At 37.8% G+C, this 21,783-nt stretch overlaps 1 protein-coding gene across 7 annotated transcripts in view; it reads left to right on the forward strand.

Moving 5' to 3' along the window:
• Nucleotides 1-18,288: 18,288 nt before the first annotated feature.
• The window catches only part of SPEF2 (sperm flagellar 2), a 189,541-nt gene continuing 186,046 nt past the window's right edge, over nt 18,289-21,783 (forward strand). For 5 of the 7 annotated variants that reach the window (XR_007726854.1, XR_007726855.1, XM_050795773.1 and 2 more), the window contains exon 1: nt 18,361-18,499. Coding sequence is in view for 4 of the 7 variants with exons in the window: in XM_050795773.1 (XP_050651730.1) it covers nt 18,442-18,499 (58 nt within the window). In the remaining 3 variants the exon portion in view is untranslated. Of the gene's footprint in view, nt 18,500-21,783 lie in introns of all 7 variants that reach the window. The other 2 variants (XR_007726853.1, XM_050795775.1) reach the window with 1 other exon arrangement.

A 21,783-nucleotide genomic window follows, 5' to 3' on the forward strand; every position in this document is an offset into this window, starting at 1 on the left:
AGTTTGGAAGCTGTGCTTGCTTTCTCAGTGGGGAAGCTCAGGGTCTGGGGCAAAGTCTGAGCAGGGAACTGCAAGAGTGACATGAGCCTTGCCAATTACGTTGGACCTAGGTGAGGCCTCTCACTATCAGCTATCCCCCACCTCCCTGGTGAACTATATAACATAGCAGAGGCAGCCATAATTCTCTCTGGAAAATAACCACATTAGCCTGAGAACCACCTCCCCCATCCCCCTCAGTGGTCACAGCAAGCCCTGCCCAAGAAGAATCTGAGGCCAGATGCATCTAATGCTGACCCCACCTGATGGTATTTCTTTACCCACCCTGGTAGCTGAGCACAAAAGACAGAAACGTTTGGGAAGCTTATAGCCCCACCTATTGCCTGAGAAACCAAAATACTTAACCTGGCCAACTTAAGGCAAGTTTAGATATCCCTGCTACTACTGCAGCTGGTGTGCTCTCTTGAAAGTGCCACCTCCTGGCTGGAGGCCAACCAACTCAGAACATTACAGAAACTCATTACACAAAAGTCATGATCCCAGGAAGAAGGAAACAACAGCTAATTCTACTGCTTGCAACATCTTGGCTAACTAGGGGTCCTGAGTATGCCCACATGACAACTTCACTGCTCACATAACCAGCATTTGAAAAAGCCAGAACACAAAACATATCTACAACTGACATGGTTTGGCTATGTCCCCACCCAAATCTCATCTTGAATTCCAGCTTGTCGTGGGAGACACCTGGTGGGAGGTAATTGAATCATGGGGGCAGGTCTTTCCTGTACTGTTCTCATGATAGTGAATAAGTCTCACAAGATCTATTGGTTTTATAAAGTGTAGTTTCCCTGCACAAACTGTTTTCTCTCGTCTGCCACCATGTGAGATATGACTTTCACCTTCCACAATGATTGTGAGACCTCCTCAGCCACATGGAACTGTAAGTCCATTAAACCTCTTTCCTTTGTAAATTGCCCAGTCTTGGGTATGTCTTTATCAACAGTGTGAAAATGGCTAATACAAAAACCAAAGACTCTCAGAGTCTACTTCACTTCCCTGCAACCTCCACCAGAGCAGGTGCTGGTATCCAGGCTGTGAGACCTGAAGACAGATTACATCACAGGACACTTTGCAGACAGTCCCCACCATCAACAAGGGGAGCCTGGGCATCCAGGTTGGTGGCTAGACCCAGAAGAGCAATAACAATTACAGCAGTTCAGCTCTCAGGAAGCCCCATCCCTAGGGGAAGGGAAGAGCACTACATCAAGAGATCACCCGGTAAAACAAAATAATCTGAACAACAGAGCTTGAGTCTCAGACCTTTCCACTGAAATAGTCTGTCCAAATGAGAAAGAACCAGAAAAATAATTCTGGTAACATGACAAAACAGGGTTCTATAACACCCTTAAAGGATCACACTAGCTCCCCAGCAATGGATCCAAACCAAGAAGATCTCTGAATTGACAGATGAAGGATTCAGAAGGTTGATTATTAAGCTACTCAAGGGGATACCAGAGAAAGGTGAAAACCAACCTAAAAAATTTTAAAAAATACAGGATATGGATGAAAAATTCTCCAGAGAAATTGATATCAAAAATTAAAAACAATCACAACTTCTGGAAATGAAAGATACACTTAGAGAAACGCAAAATAGACTGGAAAGTTTCAACAGTAGAATGGAACAAGTAGGAGGAACTTGGGAACTCAAAGATAACGCTTTCAAATTAACCCAGTCAGACAAAGACAAAGGAAAAAGAATTTTAAAAATGAACAAAGCCTCCAAGAAGTTTGGGATTATGTTAAACAACCAAAACTAAAAATCATTGGTGTTCCCGAGGAAGAAGAGAAATCTAAAAGTCTGGAAAATTATTTGAGGGAATAACCAAGGAAAACTTCCCTGGCCATGCTAGAGATCTAGACATCCAAATGCAAGAAGCTCAAAGAACACCTGGAAAGTTTATCATGAAAAGATCATCACCTAGGCACTTAGTCATCAGCTTATCTAAAGTCAAGACAAAGGAAAGAAACTTAAGAGTTGTGATGAAAAAGCATCAGGTAACCTATATAGGAAAACCTATCAGATTAACAGAAGATGTCTCAGCAAAAACCCCCCAAGTAAGAAGGGATTGGGGTCCTATCCATAGCCTCCTTAAACAAAACAATTATCACCCAAGAATTTTGTATCCAGTGAAACTAGGCTTCATAAATGAAGAACAGATAAAGTATTTTTCAGACAAACAAATGCCGAGAAAATTTGCCACTACCAAGCCAGCACTACAAGAAATGCTAAAAGGAATTCTAAATATTGAAATAAAACCTTGAAATACACCAAAATAGAACCTCCTTAAAACTTAAATTTCATAGGGCCTATGAAACAATGAAACAATGGGAAAAAACAAGGTATTAAGGCAACAACTAACACAATGTATAGAACAGTACCTCACATCTCAATACTAACATTGAATGTAAATGGCCTAAATGCTCTGCTTAAAAAGTACAGAATGGCAGAATGGATAAAAATCCACCAACCAAGTATCTGCTATCTTCAAAAGACTCACCTAACACATAAGGACTCACATAAACTTAAGGTAAAGAGGTGGAAAAGATATTCCATGCAAATGGAAACCAAAAGTGAGCAGGAGCAGCTATCCTTATATCAGACAAAACAGACTTTAAAGCAACAGAAGTTAAAAAAAAAAAAAAAAGGACAAAGAGGTACATTATATAACAATAAAAGGATTAGTACAGCAGGAAAATATTATAATCCTAAATATACATGCACCTAACACTGGAGCTCCCAATTTTATAAAACAATTGGTACTAGACCTCAGAAATAAGATAGATGACAACACAGTAATACTGGGGAATTTCAATACTCCACTGACTGCACTAGACAGGTAATTAAGGCAGAAAGTCAACAAAGAAACAATAGACTTAGGCCGGGCACGGTGGCTCACGCTTGTAATCCCAGCACTTTGGGAGGCTGAGGTGGGTAGATCACAAGGTCAGGAGATCGAGACCATCCTGGCTAACACAGTGAAACCCCATCTCTCCTAAAAATAAAAAAAACTAGCCGGGCGTGGTGGCAGGCGCCTGTAGTCCCAGCTACCCGGGAGGTTGAGGCAGGAGAATGGTGTGAACCCGGGATGCGGAGCTTGCAGTGAGCGGAGATCTCGCCACCGCACTCCAGCCTGGGTGACAGAGTGGGAATCTGTCTCAAAAAAAAAAAAAAAAAGAAAAAAACAAAAAAACAATAGACTTAAACTATACCCTAGAACAAAATGGACTTAACAGATTTTAACAGGACATTCTACCCAACAGCTGCAGAATGTACATTCTTTTCATTGGCACACTTCTTTCATTGGCACACACATAGGTCACTTCTTTTGTGACCTATTATATGGTCATATGGCCTATCTTTGAGAACATTTTCATTGAGAATGGGAACATTCTCAAATATTCCCATTGAAAATGGGAACATACTCAAAGATAATATGATAGGTCATATGATAGGTCACATATGATAGGTCACATATGATAGGTCACAAAATAAGTCTCAATAAATTTAAGAAAATTGAAATCATACCAAGTATCCTCTCAGACTCTAGTGGAATAATACAGAAAATTAATTCCAAAAAGAACCCTCAAAACTATACAAATACATGAAAATTGGCTGGGAGTGGTGGCTCATGCCTGTAATCCCCGCACTTTGGGAGGCTGAGGCAGGTGGATCACCTGAGGCCAGGAGTTTGAGATCAGCCGGGCCAACATGGCAAAACTCTGTCTCTACTAAGAATACAAAAAACAGCTGGGCATGGTGGCACATGCCTGTAATCCCAGTTACTCAGGAGGCTGAGGCAGGAGAATCACTTGAACCCAGGAGGCAGAGGTTGCAGTGAGTCGAGATCGCAAAATTGCACCCCAGCCTAGGCAACAAGAGCAAAACCCAGTCTCAGGAAAAAAAGAAAAAGAAAAGAACCTGATCTTGAATGATCCATGGGTCAACAATGAAATCAGGAGAAGATAATTAAATAATTATTTGAACTGAATGATAACAGTGAAACAAAACTCAGCAAAGCCTCTAGGAAACAGTAAAAGCAGTGGTAAGAGAAAAGTTCATAGCATTAAATCCCTATATCAAAAAGCCTGAAAAAGCACAAATAGACAATCTAAGGTCATACTTTAAGGAACTATCAAAAAAGAATAAACCAAACCCAAACCCAGCAGAAGAAAAGAAATAACAAAGATCTGAGCAGAACTAAATGAAATTGAAACAAACAAACAAAAATGACACAAAAGACAAATGAAACAAAAAGCTGGTTCTTTGAAAAGATGAACTAAACTGAAAGACCATTAGCAATACTAACCAAGAAAAGAAGAGAGAAGATCCAAACAAGCTCAATTAGAAATGAAATGGGAGATATTACAACCACCGCCACAGAAATACAAAAGATAATTCAAGGCTACTATGAACACCTTTATGCACACAAACCAGAAAATCTAGAGGAGATGAATAAATTCCCGGAAATATACAACACTCCCAGATTAAATCAGGAAGAAATAGAAACTCTAAACAGTTCAATATCAAGTAGTAAGATTAAAATAGTAATAAAAACTGTTAACAAAAACAAGTCCAGGACCAGATGGATTCAGAGCTAAATTCTATCAGACATTCAAAGAAAACTTGGTACCAATCTTACTGAAACTATTCCAAAAGATAAAGAGGAAATTCTCCCTAAAGCATTCTATGAAGCTAATATCACCCTAATACCAAAACCAGGAAAGGATATAAGAAAAGAAGTAAACTACAGACCAATATTCCCAATGAACATAATGCAAAAATCCTCATCAAAATACTAGCTAACCAAATCCAACAGCATATCAAAAAGATAATACACCATGAACAAGTGGATTTTATACAAGGGATGCAGGGACGGTCTAACATACACAAGTCAATAAATGTGATACATCACATAAACAGAATTAAAAACAAAAATCATATGATTATCTCAGTAGATGCAGAAAAAGCATTTGATAATATCCAGCATCCTTTATGATTAAAACCCTTAGTAAACTTGGCATAGAAGAAACATACCTCTAGGTAATAAAAACTACCTATGACAAACACACAGCTGACATCATATTGAATGAGGAAAAGTTGAAAACATTCCTCCTGAGAACTAGAACAAGACAAGGATGCCCACTTGCACTGCTTCCATTCAACATAGTACTGGAAATCCTAGCTAGGGCAATCAGACAAGAGAAATAAATAAACGGCACCCAGATTGGTAAAGAGGAAGTCGAACTCTCACTGTTCACCAAGGATATAATTTTTATACCTAGAAAACCTAAGGACTCATCCAAACAGTTCCTAGATCTGATAAATTATTTCAGTCAAGTTTCAGGATACAAAATCAATGTACACAAATCAGTAGTACTGCTATACACCAATAACGACCAAGCTGAGAATCAAATCAAGAACTCAATCTCTTTTACAACAGCTGCAAAACAAAAAAACAAACAACAAAAACCACTTAGAAATATACCTAACCAAGGAGGTGGAAGATCTCTACAAGGAAAACTACAAAACACTGCTGTAAGAAATCATAGAGGATACAAACAAATGGAAACACATCCCGCACTCAGATGGGTAGAATCAATATAGTGAAAATGACCATACTGCCAAAAGCAACATACAGATTTAATGCAATTCCTATCAAAGTACCATCATCATTCTTCACAGAACTCAAAGAAAAAATCCTAAAATTCATATGAAACCGAAAAAGAGCCTACATAGCTAGCCAAAGCAAGACTAAGCAAAAAGAACAAATCTGGAGGCTTCACATTATCTGACTTCAAACTATACTATAAGGATCTAGTTACCAGATCAGCATGGTACTGGTATAAAAACAGGCACATAGACCAATGGAACAGACCACATAGACTGAGGGAACCCAGAAATAAAGACAAATATTTATAGCCAACTGATCTTTGATAAAGCGAACAAGAACATAAAGTAGGGAAAGAACACCCTATTCAACAAAAGGTGCTGGGATAATTGGCAAGCCACGTGTAGCAGAATAAAACTAGGTCTTCATCTCTCACCTTATATAAACATCAATTTAATGTGGATCAAAGTCTTAAATCTAAGGCCTGAAACCAGAAAAATTCTAGAAGATAACATTGGAAAAACTGTTCTAGTTGTTGGCTTAGGCAAAGATCATGACCAAGAACCCAAAAGCAAATGAAACAAAAATAAAGAGATGGGACCTAATTAAACTAGAAAGTTTCTGCACAGCAAAAAAAATCAGCAGAGTAAACACACAACCCACAGAGTGGGAGAAAGTATTTGCAAACTATGCATCCAATAAAGGACTAATATCCAGAATCTACAAGAAACTCGAACAAATCGTCAAGAAAAAAAATAATATTTCCATCAAAAAGTGGGCAAAGGACATGAATAGACAATTATCAAAAGAAAATATACAAATGGCCAACAAACACATGAAAAAATGCTCAACATCACTAATTATCAGGGAAAAGCAAATTAAAACTATAATGAGATACCATTCTACTCCTACAAGAATGGCCATAATTTTAAAAACCTCAAATTAATAGATGTTGGTGTGGATGTGGTAAAAAAAAAAAAAAAAAAAAGAACACTCTTACACTACTGGTGGGAATGTAAACTAGTACAAACACCACGGAAAACAGGGTGGAGATTCCTTAAACAACTAAAAGTAGAACTATCATTTGATCTAGCAATCGCACTACTGGGTATCTACCCAGAGGAAAATAAGTAATTATATGAAAAAGACACTTAAACATGAATGTTTTCAGTAGCACAATTCACAATTACAAAAATACGGAACAAGCCCAAATGCCCATCAGCCAACAAGTGGATAAAGAAAATGTGGTATATATACACTATGGGGTACTATTCAGTCATAAAAAGGAACAAAATAATGTCATTTGCAGCAATCTGGATGGAATTGGAGACCATTATTCTAAGTGAAGTAACTCAGGAATGAAAAACCAAATATTGTATGTTCTCACTTATAAATGGGAGCTAAACTATGAGGATGCAAAGGCATAAGAATGATATAATGGACCTTGGGGACACAGGGAGAAGGGTGGAAGGGGGTAACAGACAAAAGACTACACATTGGGTATAGTGTACACTGCTCATGTGACAGATGCACCAAAATATCAGAAATCACCACTAAATAACTTGCCCATGTAACCAAAACCACCTGTTCCCTAAAAATTATTGAATAATTATTAAAAATTATTAACTACAATTTATATAATTTTAATTTCCCTTTAGTTTTGCCAGCTTTTGCTTCTGTTACAAGGCACATGGCAATAGCATTATAATGTATTCTTGATCAATCTTTTTTTAATTTTATGAAGCGCTTCTCTTTAGTAACTACTGTGTGAAAGTCTACTTTGTCAGAAATATCTTTACTTCAGCTTTGAATGATGTTGCTATAAATGATACTTTACTATGAATGACGCTATAAATATTTGGCTATAAATAATGTTCCCATTATATATATTATCTATAATTTTACTTTTAATTTATATGTATCTTTATATTTAAACTGCATTTCTTTTAAAAATATATAGTTGGGCCTTGATTTTCTTAAAGTTTAACTTGGTAATCTATGCATCTTAATTAGAGTTCTAAATTTATATACAATAGATTCATTGCTCTAGTTAGGTTTAATCTATAATATTGCTACTTATTTTATAATTGTCTCATTTGTTTCCTTTCCTGCATTCTGTTGGCTTGAGTGTTTGCTTAGTTTCCCATAATTTTCTTCATCAGCTTTAGCTATATCATTGATATGACTTGGCTATGTCCCCACCCAAATCTCATCTTTAATTGTAGCTCCCATAATTCCCATGTGTTGTGGGAGGACTCAGTGGGAAATTACTGAATCATGGGGGTCAGTTTCTTCCATACCATTCTCATGGTAGTGAATAAGTCTCAAGAGATCTGGTGGTTTTATACAAGGAAACCCCTTTCGCTTGGCTCTCATTCTCTCTTGTCTGCTGCCATGTAAGACATGCCTCTCTCATATTAGCCTATATACTACCTATTCGTAGTGTTCTTTCTTTTATGTTGATGTGAGTTTCTATTTGGTATCACTTTCCTTCAGCTTGAAGAGTTTACTTTACCATCTTTACAATGTATGTATCAAATTTTCTCAGCCTTTGTTATCTGAAAATGTCTTTATTTTGTCTTCATTGTTGAGGGATCATTTTTGCTGGTTATGAAATTATAGGATTAATTTATTCTTCTTCAATATTTTAAAGCTACTATCTCCTGGCCTGCATTGTTCCTTATCATATCAGTTGTCATTCTTCTTATTGCTCTCCCAATGTCTTTTTTCTTCTGTGTACTTTTAAGGCTTTCTCTTCATTTTTCTGCAATCTTACTCTTTCAACTGGTCTTTATTTTTATGCATTTGAACAACTTGACATTTGACAATGTGCCTATTTATAGTTTTATGGTGTGCTTTTCCTGTTGGATTTTGTCAAGTGTTTGGTTTTTAAAATATATATTCTCCATTATATTTAGAAAATACTTGGCTATTACGTGTTTAAATTTTTTTTCTGCTTCAAACTCTTTTTCTTCTTTTGGGCCTTTAATTACAAATTCGACCATTTGTTATTCTTCCACAGGTCACTGAAATTCTAGTTATTATTTTTAGACTGCCTACTCTTTGTGTTTTAGTTTGGATAGTTACTGTTGTCTTGCTACAAGTTTATCTTTTCTTCTGAATCTTGAATCCGCTGTTAAGGTCCATTCAATGAATTTTACATTTCAGATGAAAGATTTGTCAGCTGTAGACCTTCCATATTTAAAAAAATAGCTTCCATTGCACTATTACATTTCACAACTGTTCATACATTACATCTATATCTTAATTTTCATATTAAAAATATTTATAATATTTTTATAGTGCTTATTGTCTTTGTCTGCTCATTTTAACACCAGTGTCACCTCTGAGTCTATTTCTTTTGACGATTGTTTCCCCCTGGTTATGATTCATATGTTCTTTCTTCTTGATTTTATGTCTGACATTATGGGTGCTACATTGTTAAGAGTCTAAAATTTTTGGTTTTAAATTTTGATTTTTCTTCTGGAAGTAAATTAATTCATTGGATAATCAGCTTTATCTCACTAGAGTTTTTAAAATTTTATTTTAGGATTTGTTAGCCCTTACACTATGATTAAAGTACCTTTATAATGAAAAGAAAAAAAAAAATCTTTTTCTCTCTGGGTCTTTACCTGAATTCTCTGAGTGTTCCAATGAAGTTTCTTCACTTAGTCTGATTGAAATTCCAGTGATTCCTAGCATTATACAGCATACAGTATCTTCAATAAGCTTCCTATTCTCCTGTGCATGGGCAGCCTTGTATTTGGTTAAAGACTCAAGGAGACACCAAGCTAATTTCTAGAGCTCCTTTCTCACTATAACTTCCTCTTCTGCATTGTCTTACCCCCCAGATTCTACATTCCTCTTCTCCATTACATTACCCTCGGAATTCCAGAAGCCTTACATTCCAATCTTTGTTTCCTCCACCCAGAAAGATCTTTGCTCTCTGCTTGGTGTCTGCTTCTTTAAGGCACGGTCAAGAAACTTCCCCAGGAAGAAAACTGACATTTTTGTACACTATCTGTACCTTGCCTAAAAAGTTGCTTTACATACTTTTTCTGTTTTATAGTTAATCATGGTAGGATGGGAAGTCTAATATACTTTATTTCATCATGGCATAACTAAAAGTAGAACATAAAAAAAGCAGGTTCTGGCTGGGCACGGTGACTTACACCTGTAATCCCAGCACTTTGGGAGGCCAAGGCTGGTGGATCATCTGAGGTCAGGAGTTTGAGACCAGTCTGGACAACACGGTGAAACCCTGTCTTTACTAAAAACACAAAAATTAGCCGGGCATGCTGACAAGCACCTGTAATCCCAACTACTCGGGAGGCTGAGGCAGGAGAATGGCTTGAACCCAGGAGGCAGAGGTTCCAGTGACTGGAGATCGTGCCACTGCACTCCAGCCTAGGTGACAAAGCAAGATTCCATCTCAAAAAAAAAAAAAAAAAAAAAAAGAAAGAGAAAAAGAAAAACAAGCAGTTTCCACATTCACATGTCTTTTTGTGATCCTCATTGTTCTGAGTAAAAAGGACTGGAACCATCCAATAACACACACACACAAACGAGAAATTGTGCAACATAATACATAGATGTTAAAGTGAGTGGTGTGTGTTAACAGTCCTGTTGGTCTGCATGGATTCATGCTATATCATTTACTGAGTGAGCATTTGGACAGTCACTGTTCTAGGCTCTGGGTATGTGAAAATGAAAAGTATTCAGATGTCTTTTTTGCAGAGGGAGGAGGAAAGACAGATGTTGAGATGGGAAAGTTGGGACCTGAGAAAGGAATGTGAACACGATGTATAAATGAGTTTGTGGCTTATAGTTAAGGTTGAATTGAGGCTAGATCATGGATTGCTTTCAATGGGGTCTTTATCCTCCAACAGTGGCTTGCAAATTTTATTGACAATGACTCACAGGAAAAAAAATACTTTTCCCTACATGCAAACCACATACACACATCCATCTTTAATCACACACACACACACACACACACACACGTACAAACATAACTAAGGCAAACATTTTTCCAAAAACCTCCACATACGCATTTACCCTTACTATCTGAAATGCCCTTTGATATTTTTTACTTAAATTCATTCTACATTGCTTCATTTATGAAGGATTCTGGCATGACTCACTGAAGGAATTACATCATCTCTTACGAGGGTAAGCCCCACAGTAGGTAAACACTGCTCCAATGAAGTTCATAGAAGTATCTGGACTAGCGCAGGGCTTTAGGAATATAAACTGGAACCATTGCACAGGACATAATAGAGGGGAAAGTGTGATATTATAATTTACATATATTGGTTTTCATTCACAGTTCCTGGCTTGTAACTCCACAGCTCTTGTTAGAGTAAATAGAATCTCTCCCTCTCTTACCTTCTCCTTCTCTCCTTTCAGCTGCCCAAGGCAGACTCTAATCTGACTATATGTCATAAGACTCTCATACCATGGAGGAAGGAATGCTGTACAGAGAGGTCAAGAAGAATCTGAACAGACAGGCCCCTCTGGGTTTAAATCATACTCTTTTTGTTCAGTCACATTTCTATAGGGTTGCCAATCATGCCTATCAAATGGAGTCTCCATAAAAGGCCCAAGAGGACAGGGTTAGGAGAGTTCCCATATAGCTAAACATGTAGAGTTTCCGGGATGATGGCGCACCTGTGGATGGCATGGAAGCTCTGCACCCCTTCTCCTATGCCTTGCCCTATGCAACTCTTCACCTGGATCCTTTGTAATATAATACCCTTTATAATAAACCAACAAACCTAAGTAAACGTTCTCTGAGCCACTCTAGCAAATTAATCAAGCCCAAAGAGGGAGGCCATGAGAAGCCCGGCTTGAAGCTGATCAGTCAGAAGTTCCAGAGGCTTAGACTCAGTACTGGTATCTGAAGGGGAGGCATTCTTGTGGGAATGAGCCCTCAATCTGCGAGATCTAAGGCTATCTCCAGGAAGACAGCACCAGAATTGAATTGAATTAGAGGACACCCAGTTGCTGTCCACTGCTTGGTATGTGGAGAAAACCCCCCAAATATTTGGTCATGGAAATCTTGTGTTGATTGTTGCATTGGTGTAAAAAATGTTATAATAATGAATAATATTAATTAATTAATTATTAAAAGAATTAGGTATACTTTTAATGAATTGCATTTTATTACAAAGCATACATTTCCAAACCAACTTGTGGTCTCAAAGTAACTATAATTTCTCCTTGAGTATTTACAAAAAAACAAATAAAGATTTACAATTAAAATGACAGGTGATGCTTTAAAAAAGAAAGCTTTTAGTTTTAGGATTGCTGTGGTAGTTACAATCAGGTGAGGGGACCAAATATTCTAAAATGTTTTATTAAAAACAACAAGAAAGCCATCTCAGGAAGAGAAAGAGAACTGTCAAGTTATTTAATCTCTTCCAGCTGATTCTTCATGGGAGAACGAATATATCATTTAATAATTCTAAATACTAATATGGGCTGTGCTAGAAACCTTGTCCAAAGCAGGGAGTTTAATGGGCGCACAATAGGTTTAATCTTAAACTTGACTGGGCGCGGTGGCCCACGCCTGTAACCCCAGCACTTTGGGAGGCCCAAGAGGGCAAATCATGAGGTCAAGAGATCAAAACCATCCTGGCCAACATGGTGAAACCCCATTTCTACTAAAAATACAAAAATTAGCTGGGCGTGGTACGTGCCTGTAGCCCTAGCTACTCAGGAGACTAAGGCAGGAGAATCGCTTGAACCTGGAAGGCAGAGGTTGCAGGGAGCCGAGATCACACCATTGCACTCCAGCCTGGTGACAGAGCAAGACTGTGTCTCAAAAATAAGTAAGTAAGTAAGTAAATAAATAAAATAGCAATTTCAAGTTACTATGCATTTACATAGTAAAATGCACGTATTTCAGTGACAGCACATTTTTATTGGTATTTTAATGTCAGATCATTTTCAAGTTGGATGTTTTGTGAACTGAAATGAGTATCATGCTCTTTTTTGTAAAATGAATGACTTTGTCTTTTATCTTTTTGTAACGTGTCTGCATCTTCATTTATCCAAATCCTGTATAGACACTCTTTTTCCAAAACACCGTATGGGCAGACTATGTTGTTCCAAGCTGGATACCAAAAATGAATAGCACAAATAGCTTTTGATACAAACAACAACCAAACAATTCCTATAGATAGGCACAGAAGTATTTCACTTTGATGTGAGAATAACAGCCGACACATATCTACCAGTGTTTATGAGCTCAGTCATTCTCTATCAATGCTGCTGTGAAGTTTGGTGCTCTATCATCTATGCCCTTCCCAAAGAGCAATCTTTTCAGCAACCTGCATATCATGAACTTCAATCCCCCAGGTCCTACTGACTAATAGTAAAGCTTGGAACCTTTTACTAACTTAACTCTGGTCATCAATTTAAACATACTACTAGGAGGACCACAAGCAGAACTGCCTCAGAGGCCACCGCATGGTATGTATCCACTGCCTAGAAGCATGCTCAGGGATTCAGTGCTTCCAGCAGACACAGTTTTAGGACATATATTCCCCAAGCTATAGGGGCTTTGTACAATCTTGCAGTCTTCCTAATTTGAATAACTCTAGAGTGAAACACATTGAATATATCAGGCTCCAATTTTGGGGCAATAAAGCTCTCTCAGAATTCCAACTGTAGCCTTGCCTGCTGTATTGGGTTGATTAGGCCGTTTTACCTCAACCAAAATAATCCACATTTTTCCATAAGTTGTTAAGATAATTACTCTGAATAAGATGATATCCTGCTTGGACTTCCCACTTCCTGAGATATTGTTACTAAATACAATTAGTTAGCTCTATAAAATGGACATAGGAAGTCAGTTCTCTGGAGAAGAAATTTGAGTTTACTATAAGAACATATTTGAAACAGAACCATCAAACCAAAATGACAATGTGCACACATTAGAGATACCAAGAAAACTCATGTGATGGGATGTTTAGAAGTAAAGCCAAGAATGAAATGGTACTAAGTACTTAGTAATGGTACTAAGTTTTTATTCAACAGGACACCCAGATTAACTTCAGATCAATCTCAAGAGAGATTGGTCTAATTGGACATTACTGTTACTGTGCCAACGATTGAAAAGAATCATAATTTGGTGTATCTAGGTCTCATTGCAGGAAGTTTCTTGTATTTACAACAAACAATTACTTCTATATTATTGTACATATAAGATAATGCATAGATTTTATATATATACTTTTTTTTCTATCATTCCATCTAAACCTTTAGAAATTGTTAAACAAAAATTTTTCTGATACTTGTTAAAGAGGGTAAGAAAGACTTTATTCAAGGGACCACTGCAATGGGGTTTTACAATAGGGGAGAAAAATCAAGTTCAACTCCAAATACAAAGAAAAGTGGGGATTTATAGCCAAAGAGCATGGTGGTGATCAGTGGATAAAAAATTACTAAAAGGAAACGTCAGGGTCAGGGGGATTCTAGCTAGACTGACTTGACAGGATTCTTCTTGCTGAAGACAGGCCATAGTGATAAGTCCTGGGAATGGTGGAAGATTAGAATTTGATCAGATATCCAAGGTTGGGGATTTTCACTGAATGAACCCAGCCGCATTTTTGCTAAAACTGAATTAGCATGCCACGGATGAGTTTTTGTCAAAATACAATTTTAAATAATTACTTGAAAGGTAAAACTGACTAGAAAAGTAGTTTAATAAAATCTCACCTCTCAAAACAATATAGAGATGTCAATAATCCTAATTGTTAGTTCTGCCACCATTGCCAATAAAAATTATTGAATGCTAGCTGCATGTCAGGTCCTATACTAGGTCTGAGAATAAAAGGAATAAGACACATTCTATTAATGCAAGGGTAGCCCATATAATATAGCAACTAAAACTATTTGTAAATCAATGACAAAATCGCTGCCATTAGAACAAGAGCCTCAATATGGCTTCTTGAAAAGACAAACAAAAATTTTCAATCAAGACTCTCTTTGTATTCAACTACCACAATATACATTTTTTTTCCCCAATAGCACATGGAACATGGAACACTTTCTAGGATAGACTGTATGTTAGGCCACAAAACATGTCTCAAAAAAATTTTTAAAATTAGAATCATATTAAGTATCTTCTCAGACCACAGTGGAATAAAAATGGACATCAATATATAGAGAATTTTTGGAAACCACATAAATCATATAAATACACAGAAATTAAATAACATGCTCCTGAACTTCCATAGGTTAATGAAAAAATTCAGATGGAGGTTAAAACATTTCTTGAAACAAATGAAAATGGAAACACGACATACCAAGACCTGTGGGATACAGCAAAAGTAGAACTAATACGAAAGTTTATAGCATCAAATGCCCACATCAAATAAGTAGAAAAATTTCAAATAAACAGTGTAACAACACACCTCAAGAAACAAGAAAAGCAAGAACAAACCAAATCCAAAATTAGCAGAAAGCAAGAAATAACAAACAGCACAGAACTAAACAAAATAGGGACTTTAATAAAAAAGAAACACAAAGGGTCAACAAAATGATAAGTTGGTTCTTTGAAAAGATAAACAAAATTGATAAACTACTAACTAGAGTAATCAATAAAAGGAGAGAGAAAACCCAAATAATATCAGCAAATGATAATGGAGATATTACAATTGATATCACAGAAATATAAACTATTATCAGAGACTATTATATACAACTATATGCTAACATACTGGAAAATTCAGGGGAAATGGATACATTTCTGGAACAACTCAACTTAGCAAGATTGAATCAGGAAGAAATACAACACCTGAACAGACCAATCACAACTAGAGAGAATGAATCAGTAATAAAAATTATCCTAACAAACAAAAGCACAGGACCAGATGGATTCAGTGCTGAATACTACGAAATGTATAAAGAATTAATACCAATCTTCCTCAAACTACTCTTTAAAAAACTGAGGAGGAGTGAATTCTCCCTGATGCATTCTCTGTATTACCCTGATGTCAAAAATAGATAAGAATGCAACACAAATAGGAAACTACAGGTTAATATATTGATGAATATAGATGCAAGAATCCTTAACAAAATACAAGCAAACTGAATTCAATAGCACATCAAAAAGATAATACACAATGATCAAAGGGGATTTATACCAGGGATGCAAGGATGGTTTGACATACACACACCAATAAATGTTATACATCACACCAACAGAATGAAGGACAAAAACCATGTGATGATCTCAATAGATGCAGAAAAAGCACTTAATAAAATTCATCATTCCATCGTGATAAAAACTCTCAACAAACTAGGCATAGAAGGAACATACCTCAAAATAATAGACCATATATGACAAGCCCACAGCTAACATATTGAATGGAGGAAAGTTGAAAGCCTTTTCTCTAAAAACTGGAACAAGACAAGGATACCCACTTTCACTACTCTTATTCAAGAGAGAACTGAAAGTCCTAGCCAAATAAATTAGGCAAGAGAAGAAAGAAAACGTATTTAAATTGGAAGATAGTCCCTTTTTGTAAATGACATAATCTTATATTTTGAAAAATTTAAAAACCACCAAATAGCTTTTATAGCTGATAAGCAAATTCAATAAAGTAACAGGATACAAAATGAACATACAAAAATTAGTAGCATTTCTGTACACTAATACTGAAATAGCTGAAAAATAAATCAAGGCCAGGTGCAGTGGCTCAAACCTGTAGTCCCAAGTCTTTAGGAGGCCAAGGCAGAGGATTGCTTGAGCCCAGGAGTTCAAGACTAGCTTGTGCAACATAGAAAGAACTCATCTCCACCAATGAATGAATGAATAAATAAATAAATAAATAAAGCAATTTCATTTACAATTAGTACAGTACAAATATATACCTAGGAATAAATTTAACCAAGGCAATGAAGGACCCTACAAGAACAATTGCAAAACATTGATGACAGAAATTGAAGAGGACACAAACAAACGGAAAGACACCCCATGTTCATGAATTGGAAGAATTAATATCATTAAAATGATCATGTTACCTAAGACAATCTATAGATTTGATTCAATTCCTATAAAAATACCAATATCATTTTCACAGAAATAGAAAAAACAATCCTAAAATTCATATGGAACCAATAAAGAACCCATATAGCCAAAGCAATCCTAAGCATAAAGAACAAAGCTGGAAACAGCACAGTATCTGACTTTAAATTATATTACAAGGCTATAGTAATTAATACAGCATAAGCTGGAAACAGCACAATATTTGACTTCAAATTACATTACAAGGCTATGGTAATCAAAACAGCTTGGTAGTGGTATAAAAATAGACACAAAGAACAACCTAACAGAATAGAGAACCCAGAAATAAATCCACGTACTTACAAACAACTGATTTTCAACAGAAGTACCAAGAACTATGTTGAAAGAACACCCTCTTCCATAAATGGTGCTGGATAAATTGGCTATCTATATGCAGAAGAGAAAAGCTGAAAAGTATTTCTCACCACATGCAAATATCAACTCAAGATGGATTAAAGACTTAAATGTATATATACATAATGGAATACCATTTGTCTACAGAAAAAAATGAAAACAGGTCATTTGCAGCAACATAGATGGAACTGGAGGCCATTATGTTCAGTGAAATAGGCCAGGCAACAGAAAGACAAATACTGCATGTTCTTACTCATATGTGGTAGCTAAAAAAGTTGATCTCCTGGATATAGAGAACAAAATTATCAGTACCACAGGCTGGAAAGGATGTGAGGGTGCGAAGGGGAAATGAAGAGTGGTTGGTGAATGGGTACAAACTTATAGTTAGATGGAAGAAATAGGGTCTAATGTTAGCTAGCAACTGGGGTGACTATAGTTAGCAATGATACATTGTATATTTCAAAATAGCTAGAAGAGAAGATTTGAAATGTTACCAACGTATATAAATGATAAATACTCAAGGTGATGGATACCCCAAATACCCTTTTTCTTCTTCCTCTTCTTTTTAATTTTTCTTCCTCTTCTTTGATCTCTCCTGGTTCTCCTCTTTCTTGTTCTCCTTCTCCTTTCTTCTCTTCTTCCTGTTCCTCCTCTTCCCCCTCCTCCTCCTCTTCTTCCTCTCCCTCTCCTTCTCCTTCTTGTTCTTCTTTTTTCTTTTTTCGAGACAGAGTCTCCTTCTGTTGCCCAGGCTGGAGTGCGGTGGCTCGATCTCGGTTCACTGTAAACTCTGCCTCCTGGGTTGATCCTTCCACATCAGCATCTTGAACAGCTGGACCACAGGCGCAGGCCACCACGCCCGCTTAATTTCTTATAGAAAAAAAAGGTTTCTGCTACCTTGCCCAGGCTGGTCTTGAACCCCCAGGGTCAAGAGAGCGCCACACACTCTACAAAGTGGTAGGATTATTGGCGTGAGCCACGGAGCCCTGCGGAGACTCTCGTTTTTCTTTCTGCTCACCTAAGAAGCCCCTGCTGTGTCCCTAAGTGTTCCCGCCTCGCCCCTGCCCACACCCACAGCTCCCTAACTTCTCTCACAGGCCCCCACTGGCTCCTCCTGCGCTGGCGCACGCTCAGGTCTTACCCGCCAGCAGGTGGCGGAACACGATTTTCTGTCGTCTGCGGCTGAGCCCTGGCGTCCCCTCTTCTCTATGCCTTTCGTCTAGTTCCAGCCAGGATACGCTTCCTTAGCAAAGGGTTGCCCTTGGCAACAGGAGGACGCGGGAGGGCGGGCTTGGTTCCTGGCGAGTTTCTTAACACCCGCCTGCGGTCTGAGGCACCTGCTGAACCATGTCGGAGATCCTGTGCCAGTGGCTCAACAAGGAGTTGAAGGTGTCCCGGACAGTGAGTGAGTGACCATAGCCAGGGGCGAGCGGCTGAGGGGCTAGCGGAGCGCAGAACCTGCAGCTCAGAGCACTCAGGGAAGGTGGCGGGCGGGGCGCGAGCTGCGCAGGTGGGGCACCTGCGGAGCCGGCAGCACCCCACAGTGAGCAACTCTGCTCGGTAGTGCCCCAGGTCCGTCCCGCCACCTCCCTACAGCTCACCCCAGCCAGGGCAAGGCCTTGTCACGTCCCTACTCTGCCGCTCTCACGTCCCCACTCTTGTCACGGTGGGCCCAACCCGCAGGCATTTTGACTTGTGATGTGGTTCTAGGCAATCAGCGGGTTTAGGAAGGTCTCTTTTGCTTCTATGGAGAGGAAACTTTGCTGAACTCTGTAGTGTGACCCTAATGATGCCTCCTTCACATCACCAGAAGCAGAAGCATGGTGTGCTCGCTGGCTAGTCGATGAAATATGAAGCCCCTGGACAAGTTACAATACCTTCTCTGAATGTGTTTCCTTCTCTATAAAATGGACCTAATAATGCTTTCCATACTTAACTGACCGGCAGGGGAGGGTGGGTGTAAAATAAGTTAATGTAGAATACGTTAACATTTACAAATTTTAGTAAATTTTAAGCCCCAAATCACAAACTTTAGCTATTTCTGGTCACTATTGGCTCTTGCCCAGAGCTGACCTTATTCACCAACCTAATTTTATCCTAACCATGCAGTTGCCACCCAAAGTTTCCAAGTCTGACAACCGCAGAGGCAATTTTACATGCTGGCAGCTTCCTTGACTGCCTGGTAATTCTTCAGTAGGAGTTCATTTTTCAGTTGGGTTTTTTTTTTTTTTTCCTTAAGGCAAGAGGTTTTCAGGAAGTCATTTCAGTTCATTTTCCCAGAAGAACTTGCTTAACACCATCTTGCTACCAGAGAGGCAGTGGTGCCAGTTCAACTTTAGGTTATCCACAGAAGTTGCTAGATGGTAGTGTTTCTGTGGGTGCAAAGTAGTTATTAATACTCTCAGCATGAGGATCTTTAACACAGAGCATCTCCTGTTGCATTTCTTGAGGCAGAAACGTCAGACTCTTTCTTTGTCAAATGACCATGTACACACTCCCTATGAACTGCAATAAATTCTTTCCTGGTATTCTATAATTATCCCATTGTGTCTCCAACTGTTTATTTGCTAAAATATGATGGACTGGGTACAATATTTAGCATTTATTGTTTCTTATTCCTGTCTCACCATAGGTGCCAAAATAAAATATCATGCCCTTAAGTTGTACTCTTCTAAAGGAAAAGCAGATACATATTGTTTAGTTTAATTTAGTTCATTTATTTTATTAGTAAAAACCACACCCGGGCTGGGCACTGTGGCTCATGCCTGTAATCCTAGCCCTTTGGGAGGCTGAGGCAGGCGGATCATGAGGTCAGGAGTTTGAGACCAGCCTGGCTAACATAGTGAAATCCTGTCTCTGCTAAAAATACAACAATTAGCCGGGCATGGTGGCGGGTGCCTGTAGTCCCAGCTACTTGGGAGGCTGAGGCAGGAGAATCACTTGAACCCGGGAGGCGGAGGTTGCAGAGAGCCGAGATTGCGCCACTGCACTCCAGCCTGGGTGACAGGGCGAGACTCTGTCTCAAAAAACAAACAAAAAACAAAACAAAACAAAACAAAAACCACTCTTTGCTGAAGTCCCCAGGACTCTATTGCAACATTTTGAAATACTTTTAGGAGAAATAAATGAAATTAATAAAGACACATAAAATAAAAGCAGTAGATGCCATTATAATTTTAATTAGTTTTGGAAATTTTGGTTTTGAGAGGTGGAGAAAGAATGACTTCATTCTGTAAACATGAAAAGGCTGAAGACTAAGTAAGAATTTTAACAACATTTAGCCTATGAATGGAAACTTCCTGGCATCTGCTTTCCTGAGTTGTAGATCTGGAAGCTAGCAGAGACACCCCGTTCTAATGGAGTGTCCTGCTTTCCATTCACTAGCAAACGTATTAATTTTTTTTAATCGCAACTACTATAAGAGAGATAGACCTAAAGAGTCCTCGAGGAGGTAACCAGATTCCACATTGTAAAAGGCCTTTGGACTATAGGGAACACACTTAACTGTGTTTGTAAGCCAACAAGCTAGGATTTGTGCACCCAAGGAAGCACATTTCCTACTGCTGCTGTCCCATCACCAGATAAACTGTTCTGTGGTGCACAACGGAAGGCTTTGGATGGTTAGTAGAATCTATCATGGAAGGACTGTGAGTAGGTACAACCTCTGGGGAAAGCAATCAGGCAATTTCTGGGTAAGGGAAATGTAAAGAGCAAGAACTTGGAGGTTAGACTGCTTGGAAATCTTTTGGACAAGTTATTTACCTAAATTTCATCATACTTAAAAACAACAATAATAATGATACCTCATCTGGTTGTATCAAGATTAAATGGGATATTAAATGTAAAGCATTTAAAATAGCACTTTGGATATAAATTCTAAATCTTATTTCTCCACATCTATCAAATAAAAATAAAAACACCAACGTATAAGGATATTTGAACAAGGATGTTTATTGCTACATGAATTACAGGGGCAAAAATAAAAATTGAAAACAATCTGAGTATCCTTCAGAAGTGTAATGCTTGGATAAATGGTGCTTTATTCATACTATGAATTGTTATGCAGTTATTACAAAGAGTGAGTTAACTGCTATAACTTTTGGCCTAAAGGATATTTATGTATTTTTGTCAAGTAAAAACCAAAAGTTAGAGCTTACTGTGACTAGTATAATTATATATTTGTACCAATTAGGAAACATACACTTATGAATATGGCCATTTATATGGACATGAAGAAAAGTATGGAAAGACATATACTGGACTATTGACATACACATGAGTCTTCATATTATGGTTGGTGTAAGAATAAAGGAAAGTGTGGAAGGATATAAGCAAGTGTGTTATAGGGATTACCCTGGGGAAGTGGGAGATTGCTAGCTTTTCTTTATACATCTCTGTTATCTGGCTTGTTGCTTATATTGCCTTTGTAATTTGAAGGGAAAATTCAATAGAGCATTAAAGAAAAAAAATCAAAAGAAGCCAAATGTCACATGACAAAATAGGAGAAAAAGAGGTTTAATACTTTAGTTGAAATGTCATAAGCATATTATAATAAAGTATTGTGGGAGCTTGTGGAACAGTTATATGGAGTTCAAATGAAGTCTACGAATGAAAGAAGAATAAATAATGAAAGTTATCCCTTATTGAACATTTATGTAGGTATACCAGACCCTGTTCTAAGCTCTTTAC

Source organism: Macaca thibetana, chromosome 6 (genome assembly GCF_024542745.1).
Source record: "Macaca thibetana thibetana isolate TM-01 chromosome 6, ASM2454274v1, whole genome shotgun sequence".
NCBI classification, from domain to species: Eukaryota; Metazoa; Chordata; class Mammalia; order Primates; family Cercopithecidae; genus Macaca; species Macaca thibetana.